The 13,671-nt window shown below is 36.3% G+C and overlaps 2 protein-coding genes across 2 annotated transcripts in view; one reads left to right on the top strand and one right to left on the bottom strand.

Annotated features, from left to right (window-relative positions):
- Positions 1-2,782: 2,782 nt before the first annotated feature.
- LOC134880595 (uncharacterized) lies at positions 2,783-9,086 on the bottom strand. Its single transcript, XM_063907587.1, has 8 exons — positions 9,062-9,086; positions 7,396-7,424; positions 6,781-6,839; positions 5,590-5,886; positions 4,945-5,214; positions 4,168-4,290; positions 3,992-4,031; positions 2,783-3,795 (listed from the first exon to the last, which is right to left on the bottom strand). The coding sequence occupies exons 1-8, from the start codon at positions 9,062-9,064 to the stop codon at positions 3,753-3,755; spliced, it is 864 nt and encodes a 287-aa protein (XP_063763657.1). The 5' UTR covers positions 9,065-9,086; the 3' UTR covers positions 2,783-3,752.
- A 2,825-nt stretch (positions 9,087-11,911) lies between these two features.
- dync2h1 (dynein cytoplasmic 2 heavy chain 1) overlaps positions 11,912-13,671 on the top strand; it is a 105,417-nt gene continuing 103,657 nt past the window's right edge. The window contains 3 exon segments of the mRNA XM_063907500.1: positions 11,912-12,031; positions 12,917-13,134; positions 13,372-13,545. Coding sequence (XP_063763570.1) covers positions 12,952-13,134; positions 13,372-13,545 — 357 coding nt within the window. The 5' untranslated portion in view covers positions 11,912-12,031; positions 12,917-12,951.

A 13,671-nucleotide genomic window follows, 5' to 3' on the forward strand; every position in this document is an offset into this window, starting at 1 on the left:
CTCTCTCTCTCTCTCTCTCTCTCTCTCTCTCTCTCTCTCTCTCTCTCTCTCTCTCTCTCCTCACTTGTTCTTTCAAGTCTCTGCTGATGGTTTTTGGCTCCACCAAAAGTGAGACCACACATACACGACGGCTATGTTTTCATCATCTGACCAACATAAATATTGCCATTGATGCACAGTGTCAAAGTCCACACTGGTTTCCAACAGTTTCATAAACCTGCCATAATAACCTTAAAGTACAGAAAGCACATTTTCTTACAGGAATATTTGAATTCCTCTCATGAGTAATGTCACAAACTGCTTTATTTGACTAATTTAGTGTAACAATTACTAAATGCATCTGTCCCCTCTTCCCTGAGTCTTTTTTTTTTTACTTTCTCAGTTCTTTCTGCTGTTAGTTTTCTTATCCATATCTCAGGCTTCAGGTCATGGGTCAGAAAGCAGAGAGGTGATAAATGCTTCCAGGTCACCTCTCCTGCCTCTGGAGGTCAGGGAGAGGGTTTTTGCAGTGGCAGCAACAACATGATCACTCAGCTAAAGCACCAGATCCAAACCTCCTGACCCCCTCGCTCCCTCAACGTCTCTACTCCATCTGCCTCAATCTCTTCCAACTATCCCATATTTAAAAAGGTACCTATCGACTTAAATATACACATACATACACACATTTACATGTAAAGCACAAGACAAGAACTTACTAGAAGATATTGTAAAACAGAAACAAACCGAGGACAACAACTAAATCAAAGTTATCCATGTTTTCTGGTGCTTACAAAATAAACTGTTGTTTAAATAAATGTTCAGACATCCACTTTATTATCCTTTGAATTCCTACATCACACACAGAAACATTCACATACGCACACATAGGCTTATCTGATTCAGAGATGTGTAATGGTGTTATTTTAGGAACGTTATCAGTCCAATCTCCCTCATGCTGATCAGCTCCACTCTCCTGCTGTGAATCGATGCCTTGTGCTCCGGCTCCCTGCACTAAAACTAATTTAGTTGACTTTCATAACTATAGTGTAATCTGATTATAAATCCCTCGTTATGGACGCCACACGGAACACTGTGGCAGAGGTCACACGCCGCTTGCTGAAAAATTCCACTGACTGAACACGTTCTCCAATAAGCAGGAGCTTACGCACTGCTGTGTTACTAGAAAACAGAACAGTGAGCAGAGGTATTTCATAATTATTATGTCTATTTTCTTTGCCTTGTTTCCAAATGTGTCAGTACGAGAGTTAGTTATCATGCTTAGTTCCTTTCGGCAATTGTGAGCTGAAGCTAGTAACTATCTCAAATACATGTATTTTTCATCCTTGTGAACCTCACAATAGACTGAAAGTAAGTTGACTTTTTATCAACAGTAATCAACAAACATAAATGGTACTGAGTTAAAAAAAGAAAAGAAGGGATTCCCTGTTGCTCAACTGGAGCATTGTTTTTAACAAGGGAACTTTTAAAATTATTTTTGTAAAGGTTCATTTGTTTAAGTCTTTCTTTTACAGTTTCCCCACTCCAAAGAATATACTTCTACAAATACACTCCAAAATATCCAGTTCTGATTTTTGTATATTCAGTGGTAAGTTTAGCGTTAAGATTTCCTAATAGTAGCTCTATCTTATGTTGAACTTAAGCGCCTCATATACTCTTTCCAGTGCCTCAAATTGCCTAATGTTTATATTTAAACTAAGTCTGACATGTGGTGTGTTTCTCTCACAACCACCACAGAGGAAAGTCCTCCCTGGTTTGTTTGGGTTAGACAGCAGAGGAATGAGGGAGGGAGGACAGTGAGATGGGGAGGAGTGGGAGGTGAGGGGATGATGACAGGGGAATGGGGGGTGTGAGTGAGTTTGGACAATGCTCTCTGAATTTTAAAGAGGGGATAAAAAGAGGCGAGGGAGAAGGGGAGTGGAAGTTCTGAGGAGAGAAAGCGTGTGGAAGAAAAGGGGAGAGGAAGGTGGCAGAAGGGAGCTCGTAGGTGGGGGATGATGTGGCAGAGGGGAGGATAATTACAGGGAGGAGGAGAGTGAAAGGGAAATTACGGAAGATGTAATAGAAGGTAAGTGAGGAGAAGGGGAAGGAGTGCAATGAGGTGGAGTAGAAAGCTGGGGAGGATAGAGGAGGAGGAGGAGGAGGAGGAGGAGGAGGAGGAGGGCAGGGACTTTGGGGGTTACATTCCAGAAGTGCAACCAGCCTGGTGCTGCTCTGCTGCCCAATGTAAACACAGGGCAGAGACTGACAACCTGTCACTGTAACTCACAGTGAGACAGAGTGAAAGCAAGCGAGGAAAAGGAATGAAGGTGAAATAAAGCAGGGCCCATCCCTCTTTTTCTGGCAGGGGAAAACATTTTGCGTGAGGGATTGGTGAAGCATCATGTAGACATGTATCCCTCTTGGTCATTTTTTGATTACAATGCTGTGATTATACAATATGTGCTGAAAGTAAAAGTATTGTTTCATTCCCAAAGCTGAAATAAAACATGTCGCTTTTGCCAACTGAGTCATATATTGAATGCGGCTAATGAATGTGGTACAGATATTTTAGTTAACACAGTACCAAACAGCAGGAGGATCGTCTTCTTTACAGTGCTAATGCGACATCTAGTGGCAAAACAATTCACTTCAAATGGAAAATGAATGAGTTGGGTTAAAGCTATATTTCTAGACATTTGTGTAACCAAAAACCCCAGCAAGGTCTTAAAAACTGTAAATACAATGACATGCAGGATTTCAAATACAAAGTGTGAGTAAAAAAACATCACAGCAAAAAAAAGTTATTCTAAAAGTTTAATTGATGTGAAAATGAAGTAAACATCCTTACAACACAAGGAAATGAAAGCAGCCATTTGAGATGTTGGTAATTCTGAGGAATGAGGAAGAAAAGCCATCTTACTCAAACAGCATAGGTTGACACATTGAAATAATGATAATGTGAAAGAAATCCTCAAAATAAACAAAAAATGCAACACATAAATACTTCTCAGGAGAACAGTCACCAGATTGCCTAAGTTGTGACAGGCACTAAAATGTTTAGCTATGGAAGAGTTTGTATTCAATATTGCACTTTTTTCTTTAGTTTAACATCTATTTCTTTACTCTTCTCATACTAAACTAAACACAATGACTTGAAAAGAGAAAAACTCTAGACAAAATAGACGAACTACAGTACATCTTAAAAATATATAGATATTGACAAAAATAACGTTCTAATTTGTAAATGTAATAAATTAATAGAACGTTCTACCTAACACAATATAATATTAATTTAAAGTGCAACGCCAGCAACAACAATGTATTGTATCACAAAATGATTACAATGGTGTGTAACAGATCCAAATGATGTCAGCAGATGTCAGTGTAACAGTAAAACACATTTGTATAAACTTAAAATACAGTATTTTGTGATTTGATTTGATTGTCCGCAGTGCTGTGAAGTATATCCCCAGAGACTTTTGCCAGTATATGACAACAACAATCTTACATAAAAACAAGTCCTTTTGTTAAGTAAGATTTGTTCACTTCCATGATGCACCGTACTTCCCCTATTACAGGATACTAATAATACTTCTCTTGTCTCTCTTTGCAAATGTCAGCAAAATGTTGACAGCGTGCTGTCCAGTGAGTCACCATCTCTGGTTAATCCATGTTGGTACGCAGGTCAGCCACATATGTACTGTACACGTTCGAGACATATTTTCTGGAACATAGACCGAGATAAATCGGACATTCATCGTCACCAGCACTCAAGATGCCTCTTGGTTTTTTCCATTGAGGAATGTTTCTGCCCTGGAGAATAGAAAGGAAAAGGGAGAGATAAGTCAGTGTACTTCAATAGGATATAAAGGTCGCAAACAACATTTCTAGGCAACTGGAAATTCATGAATTGCAGCTTTACTTAATTCAGTTGGTGCTTCATCTTACTTTTAACATGTTATATTTGACATCCAAGTATTATAGGTGTAAACTTTAAACATCCACTTACTCCAAATTAGGATTTATGTTTTCAATGTCTGCTTTCACTTCTGGAATCAACATAGAAAGTTCTGTGAGTTTTTTTAAGTTACAGAGTCATTGTTGAACTTTCATTTTTGTATTTATACAAACACATATGCAAATGTATGTGGAATAACTTGTGACACACTTAATATCTGTCCTTACCTTTCTTACATTTATTGCATTTACACACAAGCAATGCAACAACCACAGCAATCAAACAGAAGGGTATCACTCCATAGATGATTTCAGAAGGCCAGTGAGGATAAGATGGATATTTGGGTTTACCTAGAGAAGAAAACACATGGAAATCCATCTCTTAAACATGTTGAATTTTACATATTTTTCTCTGTTAATGCCATAACCACGCATAAAGTTTTCTTTTTCAATTTCCCTTACATATCTCAAAACATCTGCTTTGATCAAACTACAGTTACCTGAATTTTGAAAACATTTTTTTTTTTTACAAGGCACTATAGATCAAATGAAAATATACTGAAGCAGAAATTGTTGTATCTCAAAAGGTGGGATACAGCAGCTTTGTTTTTGAACTGTGAAGTTCATGGACAATCAGTTTGAGCTTACAGCTTGTAATATGGCAATATTTTCTACAGATATACATGTTTCAAAAGATGAAAACATTTTGTGACATTTTGTGCCACCATCAGGTAAAATGTGACTTGGTTTGGGACTTGTCAGAAAGCTTACCTGAAAAAGCAAATGATTTAACCAGCTCTGCTGTACAGTACCTTGTGTTACTATTATTCATTAGCTATGTTAACATACTTAGTTAAGATGGTGAATTTAGTAAACATTTTAACAAGGATTTAAGCTCAAAGCCTGGGTGTATCTAATTACATCCTAAAAGACCATATGCCATGGGTTTTCATTGCCTTTTACACTTTTTTTAAATATACATTTATTTTCAAGTTAAGGACTCACAGACTGACAACGGTTCTGAGCTGAGGTTGTCCACAGAGCACCTGATAAACATATATTCCTTGGAGCAGTTGAAGTGTGCAGTGCTGGTGATGTTGATCAACATGGTGTCATCATCTCTGGTAATGTTGTTGGTAACCTTCGAAATTCCAGATACATTCCACTTCACTTCTGTTTTCGGGTAGCCGCCATGTGAGAAGCAGGTCATTTGGCAACTTAAGGGAGGGTTTTGTTCACAGCAGTCCATTGTAAGTGTAGGTTTACTGTAGTTTCCTATTAGAGAGACAGACAAAGAAAACACTGTCAACCATAACAAGTTGTATTTCCTGCATGTCAAGATAACTGTAAATGGCCATGTTTAGTTGCATTTCTATTAACCTTTTCATGATTCAAGGTTTTAACAGAGCCTTCGAGTAGAGATCACAAACTCAAAGATCAATTATGACTTACATAGTGCTGGATTAAATCAAATGTGTTGTTTTTTGATAAAATAAACTAAACTATGGGTTTAACCACTGTATTTTCTGTAGACATCGATAGCAACAGTATACAATGTGATTCTACAATAGTGTTGCGAAGTGTTGGCATTAAATATGCTAACAACGAACCACTCAAACAAATACATTTTAAATGTAAACATACTCATACCTGTGACACTTAGGTGAATGTCAGTTTGAACTAGTTCAGTGCCGTACATGACATAGCACTGATAGTCCCCATTATGGGAAACGTTCAAACTGGACATATGAATAGTTCTCTTGTCATCATCCATTCTGGTGTTCGCCCATACCGGATGTGATGTTTCCTTGGATGCATAGTGTCCATTCACAAAGTCATTGCCCCTTTGTATGTACAATAGATCTATTGTCCTATTTTTGTCAATAGGGCAGCGAAAAGTCACGTTTCCACCAACCACCCCTCTGTACTGAATCTGGGCAACATTTTCTGCAGAAGGAAAGTAAGCAAGAACATGTTAGAGCATGCTTGGGAACCTTTTATTAAGTGAAATTAAATTGTCTTCTAGAAATTAACACTCTTTAATGGTTTGCACATTTTGATCACAGAATGAGTTGGAAGATATATGCAAGTACATATAATAAAATATAAATAAGGCCCTGTCAATTTAAGTTGTCTAAATGGTATAAGGTTTAATATAAGGAATAAAATAAAAAAAGGATAATGTTCTATAGCCAAAACATTGGTTTGTTATGTTGTCTAAAGTAAAACCGCCAACAGTTTGAAATCTGTATGAATTCCCACATAGTAGCGTGTGTGTGCGTGTGTGTGTGTGTGTGTGTGTGTATGTGTGTGTGTGTAATAGCCAGTTTCTGTTTGACTTTAGCTCTTCTCATGACACAAAGACCTAATCACAGTTCCTCTTATTGTTTGTGTCAAATACGCAACTACTTATGTCCCTCATGTTTTTACATGATCAAAGGTCAGTTATATAAGATTGATAAGGGTGGCTGGACTTCGATAACTATGGCATGGGTTTTAAAGTAATAGTTTGGGAAATAGGCCATCTTTTTTCAAGAGTGATTAAATAATCCTTTCAAGCTAAAAGATTGAGATAAAAGAGAATTAGAGATATATAGAGATGTTGGATAATAATGATCTGCCTGTTCCTGTCTGCCAGCAAATCGTTCTCATTTTTACTTCGTTATTTGATTTAAATTGATCTTCAGCACTGCTGGTTTCTTATTATTTGAAACCAAGCAAAGTGTTGTTATATCAAAAATCTTTACAGTCGGCATATCATCTATTTATACACAACTGGTTTCACTGTAAAACCAGGGTAAGAATGTGGTGTTGAATCACTGATATGAGGGAACTGCTTACCTCTGACACAAAAAGGACTAGTCACAATGTAAACCAGAGCCAGCCGCAAGAGGGAAATCCTTTGAGTTATAGGACACAGGAGGAAGCATAATTAAAACCGTTTAGAATTGTTTTCGTGATCACCAAGGTAACAATGGGAATTCCAGTGGCGCATAGAAATGAATACAAACTGTGTAACTGAAAAAAAAACTTTCAAACTTTATACTAAAGTACCCCTTGGCCCCGTGCCCAGAGTTACGGTAATGATAGGTTCAGATCACTAGAGCCACACATTCTCATAATGACTCAACCTGCCAATTTATTTAGCATGATAAAACCTGTATATTAGTTATTAGGGTTGAAAGGATATAACAACCGGTTGTCTGGAAATCTATTGTGGTTGGCTTGAAGAAATTCTGTTATCAGCATTTTGAAGATGTTTTATACAGAAAGTATGCAATGGCTAAACAGTCACATTCACATGGACAAATTACAAATGTACATAGTCATTGCTTATCTGGAAAAAGATCATGTGACATCATTCAGCAATGTTATCTAACATTGTTTATAATAGTATAGTGAGTGACAGCATACAGTAAGGATGAGGTCATTTAAAAAAAGGCGTAGAGGACTTACGGGAAACACCGTAGGTTTGAAGGTGATGCCTGTTGCAAAGAAAAATCAAGTTAGATCTTTTTTAAATTTAATTTGCTTTGTTTGAAATCAGTGCAAAGGAGCATTACTCATTAAGGTATTCAGAATCAAATTTGGCCAGTGAGTCACATGCTCAGAATATTTTATAAATCTAAATCTTAGACATCTTGTTAACTGCCTTCACACTTCAGACAGTGACGTGTCATATTCTTATATTTTGTATGCTGTATTATAAAAAACAAGTGTCAGTTCACAGTGTATTTTAACTTTCATAGTTTTGTATTTTGATGAGTAAAAACCTGATTTCCTTCAAGACATTAATGTTGTAATAACCTAGTATTAACTTAAAGTAACAGGATAAACAAAGGGAAAGGGACAGTTGCAGCTTTCTGACAGTGACAAAATGCATCACACGCCCTGTCTTCTTCAACAAACTGTCTTTCTTAACTCAGACATACTCATAGTCTGAAAATAACACAGGTTACATTCACCCTTTGGGAAAATTATTCATATTAAATCTTTTAAAACACACCTTTACCGAATATAAAGTGAAAAGAAGAAAGCATTAGCAACACTCTTTTCTCAACAGAAACATCATGGCCCCTGAGGGAATCCCCAGGGGCCATGTGAATTCCTCAAGTGTGATACATTGTGTTTAGTTCAGGAAAAGTGTTAACCGATGGATAATCAAATTAATTCAAATAGTAAATGTAAATAATGTTGTTAAAGTTTTCCCTATTTTCTGTGACTGCGTTTTTCTGTTACAACAGCATCCAAAGTATAGTAATGATCAAATATAATAAAATGAAACTGCATTAAGTTGTACTTTGAAAGAGCTAAAGAAGATTGTCTCTCTTTACACTGTATCAGAATGGTCTTAAGTCCTCTCTTTGACTTTTTTTAGTCCACACTTCGCTTGGAATCGACTACAATACAATGGACAGAAGTTTGAGAACACTTCAGAAATCGATGGCAAAACAGATCGCATTGATTGAGCATTATGATTGGCTGTGTTTTCGGTCACCTACCAGATTAATCTATCATCAGCTAAAAGAGACTTTCGATATGGGGAGTCCCCTTTGACTCAACATGATGTAGAATTGTTTTAGACGAAATGAGTGCACAACTTGTGCTTATGAGATTAGCTATGAAAGCCACACTTTGTTCACACATTTGATTATTGTACTCTCACATTGTGCCATTCTTTTTAATGTGGGAGATATTTGACACTGTTGTAGTTAAAAAGAGAGAGAACTGGGTTTCAGGTTGAAACCCTTGGTGAATCCTATTTAATAGTAAAGAGAGTGAGATACTCTAAACAGACTCAAAATAATTATCTCACAAATATTGTTATAGACACAAATGTCCAGGATACATTTTTTAATCAGCAGTGCATATTTCCACATATCATTCCTACAGTGATATAGATCAAGCTTACACAGCCATAAAGTATGCTCTGATATGCATGAGTAAGTCTAATTAAGGATAAAACTGCTGCTCAATGTCCTTTCAAGTTTGTTTGTTTTTACAAAAAAACTATGTAAACGCATGACAGACTTCCTTTCTAACATTATGGTGACAGACAATGGAACACTGTATCCATAACAATAGCATTAAATGTGGAAAATAAAACAAACTAAGCTCTTACCATTGCGAGGTGTTGTCTCTGTCTAAGTCAGTAAGCAAGTGACAAGAAAAACACACTTCCTCTTCGTTCAAAAGAAAAGAAATGGGCAGGGCCAAACAGTCATATGACAAGCAATGACAAACAAACGGATGTCAACCTTTACAGGTTGTATTGGTACTTATGTTTTTAACAAAGCTTGTTATATCTTTGATACAGACTAATGTGACTTTTATCACAGCAGATAACTAATTATAGCATGAGAAGAACAGATACTAATAACATTAACAATGGCTTTGTTGTATGTCAGTGTTCCAGTCAGTCACTTTGAGATTAAAGTTGAACATGATTTATGGTTGAGAAGCCTAAAGTGGGGTTCCACAGAATTGTGTTTTTAAGGAATGCTTTTGCACATTGTGTGAGTGATCACTACATGCAGTATGTGTCACAGATGACAAATCTTCATAAACTTCCCTGTCTGCTAAAGAGCTTACTCTCACACTCGTCTCATCTGACCATGTGGTCATAGTAAGATCATTCATTAGACGAGTCAACTATTGTATCACAATCCTACTGTAGATGTGGGAGAAGTGGAAACTAAACCTTTACAGTTTATATTTGTTTTATGTAAATATATAATATACTAGTTTTATTTTGAAAGAAAATAGGCAAGTGTTAGTAAAGCAACCTGTTCGACTTCAGGGTAAAAATCAATACTTATATAAAACTGTTAATCTGTAATCGGGCTACTTGCTTAAATGCCTTTGATGTCACTCAATAACTCAGAGACCTCTAATGAGAATTTCAAAAAGCACTTCTCAAAAATTGTTGCTTCTAACTCTGCTGCAGATAACCACAATGTGTAGGTTTCACACTTGTGTTTCTCTGTACATGTAGAACATCTTTTCAACTCTGTTTTCAATCACTTAGTTATAGCACTTTGTCCAATATTGAAACATTGACCGTTATTATCAATTCTTATTTTAATTCCTGCTAATTGGTTCTCTAAAAGGTTAATAATTTACAAGGTTCCAAGCTAACTTGCTGAAGTGTTAACTTCACGTTGACATTTGAAGAGTAAAAATGTGTGTCACCCAGTTTTCACTCAGTGTATCTGCTCTTTATATTTTCTTTTAATAGCCTCTAACTTCCCCTTTTTGGCTTTCATTGACCTTTTGATACTTATACTAATGAATTTGAAATGAAGGAAACAAATAGGTAGAGAAATGGGTGTATCCCATCTGGGTTAGAAGCAGGGTAATTCCCTGAATGAGTAAATTTACAAAAACAGCAGCAGATTTAGGAAACAGGGAATGCCTGGGGATTTTCATGTGTATCCCAGAAAAGTTTCATATGTACCCAGAAAGAACAGCCTCACAATGACCTATTATTTCCATCGCCCTTCACAAGACATGGCTGTTAACTATTTTATATCTGGTTTCCTTTTGAATACTTGGACTGTAAATTAGTTAGTATTTAGGTGCTTATATTTATATACACACGTTAAATAGCTAAATAGTCATTTTATAGAATGTAAACGACTGTAAAACATAATTTGTTATTGTCAAAGGCAACATTTTCATTCCATCACCTTAAGAAGTGCATGCCATATCAAAAATACACTGACACTTTAGGGGTGGCATGCATGTTTGTGAAAGTTAATTGCTGTTTCTGGAATAATGTGATCAATAAGAGCTTTATGTATTGGATAAGGGGCTATAACAGGAACTTTACATCCAGGTATAACTTTAGACTGCCAAGAAATATATAAATCAACAGTTTGCATAATTATTAGAAAACTGATGAGAAGACATTATAGACAGTCGTTTGTACAAGCGTTATGTAGAAGTTAAGTTCCTCCCCCATACGGCCCACTGAACAATACATTCCTGTACACCACCTATAAGGCAAGCCTTTCTTACCGGAATTTGGTTACATGTGGGAGGATAGGCTCCTAACAAAAATACCCGAAAGAGTTCACTTTGATTCACAGAAATCACATCTCATTATTCTAGGGGGTTCATACTAATAGCTATCCTGTAAAAGTGCTCCACCTAAAAGCCAAGGCATTGCATGGTACTGCAAAGACTGCAGTTGGTAACCTTATATCAGCTATCTGCTTGTTTCTGAAAGCAATCTTTATTTGTTTGTGCTCCTGAAATATATTGTAGTGAATGTTAGTCAGGCAGAGAAAGTTATTCACATGTGGTAAATTAAATTGAACAGAACAACAATGAGAGGTTTAAAGACTGTTTTGAGAAATGCCCAAGAGTGACAAAAGAGTTTTCCTTCCATCTATATACAGTAATTTAAAGAAATGAAACTGTTAAATAGCAAGGGTATCCCTGTCCTTCTGTGTGTTATTTTGTGTGTGTTGGTGTTAAGGTATTGTCAAATTCTAGTTTAAACAAAAAAGCTTATAAGGTGTTCATCCTGAATTACATTGTGTTTATATATATATATATATATATATATATATATATATATATATATATATATATATATATATATATATATATATATATATATATATATATATATATATATCCGGACATACCATATAAATACAATAAACAATTCACAAAGATGAGGGCTAATAGATTAACCTGACCATGGGCAAGCAATGACTCACTTAACACTGTCATGCCTCACTTGGGAGACTTAACATAGAGTCATGTTATTAGTATCACCAGTGATTCAATTTGAACAAGTTACAATGCTTACAAAAGGCCCATTATAGTTTTATGACCACTAGAATACAGATATATATATAACTCGTACGAGGCATTACGACAGACAGACATATATGTCAGTCTGACGTAGATAAATTGCAGGGGTTTCTATTTCCGCTGTCACGTGGTACAGTTGATCGTGGTTGTCACCTGGCAACGGCAAAAGCATAATCTTGAAGAAACAGACAGGCATGAGTAACAGCTTCCCTCCATGAATTGAGTTACCAAAAGCTCTAAAGGTAGTACGTTTGTTACCAAAACGGTATGAAACCAATGCTTTTACTTGCTTACTAGCGTGCTGGAGTCAAGCCAGCCAGCTAAAACGCTTAACTTTAATTCAAAGTGGTTACGTTAGCTAGCTAGCTTGTGGATTTGTTGCCATCCTGTAGTCATTGTTTTGTTATATTTATGCGCCTTAACTTTTTAAACATTAGTTTTTGCCGTATTAAGCGAAGAATCTGCTTTGACAAGGAAGGCTGAGCTAAGCTAAGCACATACTAACTTTGTATTAGCACTAGCAACTTAGATAGTACCGTTATAATGTTAGTTAGCTAATAGTTTAGCATCGATACTCTGGTAACGTTAGCACTGCTCTTCCTTCAAAGACTTAGCTGAAATGTTTACGTCTTCAATTATCTTAAGGGCAAAGTACCTGGCTTTACGTTGTAGTTTTATAGACAATTACAGGGGCATGTGGTTTGAGAAAGGCTTGAAAATGCTTTATTAGCTTGTTTCTGTGTCGACAGAACAACATTTGCGGCAGTAATTGTTCTGCTTCTAAGGTGTATTGGAAATGTTAATGCTAGATGGGTTTCTATGTAATAGAAATATCCATTTAATGTCTCCTGCTTATTATCCAAGTGTCTTATACATGAGAGTGGCTAAGGAGTCCTTATTTCCCACGTAATACAATGATATGTTTTAATTTACGATAACTGTGGTCTATGAGATATTTCAACCCTAAAGGAAGCTATTAACAGAGAAAAATGTGAGCCCAAAGAATCTGTATATATAACATTAAGACGTAAAAGCAGAATTTATAGTGCTTGTAGTACACAATAGTGACCATTAAGCCATATCCATTTTATATTAAGCCACATCCCTCGCATTGTGCAGTCTTCACAGTGTTATTTTCTATATATTACAGGTTTCACTGTATCAGTACATCATTGTCGCTGAAAGATGCCCCACGGTTCAGATGATGCTCGCAAAAAGTTTATCTTGACCACAACAGGAAACTTCTATGGGATAAAACCTTCACCGTCCCTGACTGACAGCCCAGAGCTAAATAACTTTCTGGATGATGGAAATGAGTTTGTCCTGTCCATCAGCAGACATGACAGTGACCTTCACTTGTCAAATAAGGTAACACAATGTGTATAGCATCATCACAGTGTTTCAGTTTCTAGATTGGATCAAGATATCCTTGTGAAAGAATCTGCGTTCATCATAACAACAATCTGACCATGTTATTTATATATATATATATATATATATGCAGGTCATTAACTTTTGTATCATACTTACACAAAATAAATTGACTTGACAATAAAGTAGTGTATTTCCCTGCCTCTTTTGACATACTTCATCTTTCTTTGTCAGATTGAAGCATCGGGGGAAAACAGAGAGAAGGTGTTGGTGTTCTTCAAGCTGTATCCCACAGTAATCACAGAAGACAACCTTCACCATAGCGTACTTGTGTCGTCCATGCTGGAGTCTCCCATCAACACCCTCTACCAGGCTGTGAGACAAGTCTTTGCACCTGTACTGCTGAAGGTGATCCTGTCTCTGTATTCAATAATTCAGCAGTAGTAGTAACATCCACAAAAGTAAAAGAATCTGATCGACCACACAGTAAATAACAATCCACAATAGTTTGAGGACGTACCATTCCTGAAGCTA

This window comes from Eleginops maclovinus, chromosome 18 (genome assembly GCF_036324505.1).
Source record: "Eleginops maclovinus isolate JMC-PN-2008 ecotype Puerto Natales chromosome 18, JC_Emac_rtc_rv5, whole genome shotgun sequence".
In the NCBI taxonomy this organism is placed as follows: domain Eukaryota; kingdom Metazoa; phylum Chordata; class Actinopteri; order Perciformes; family Eleginopidae; genus Eleginops; species Eleginops maclovinus.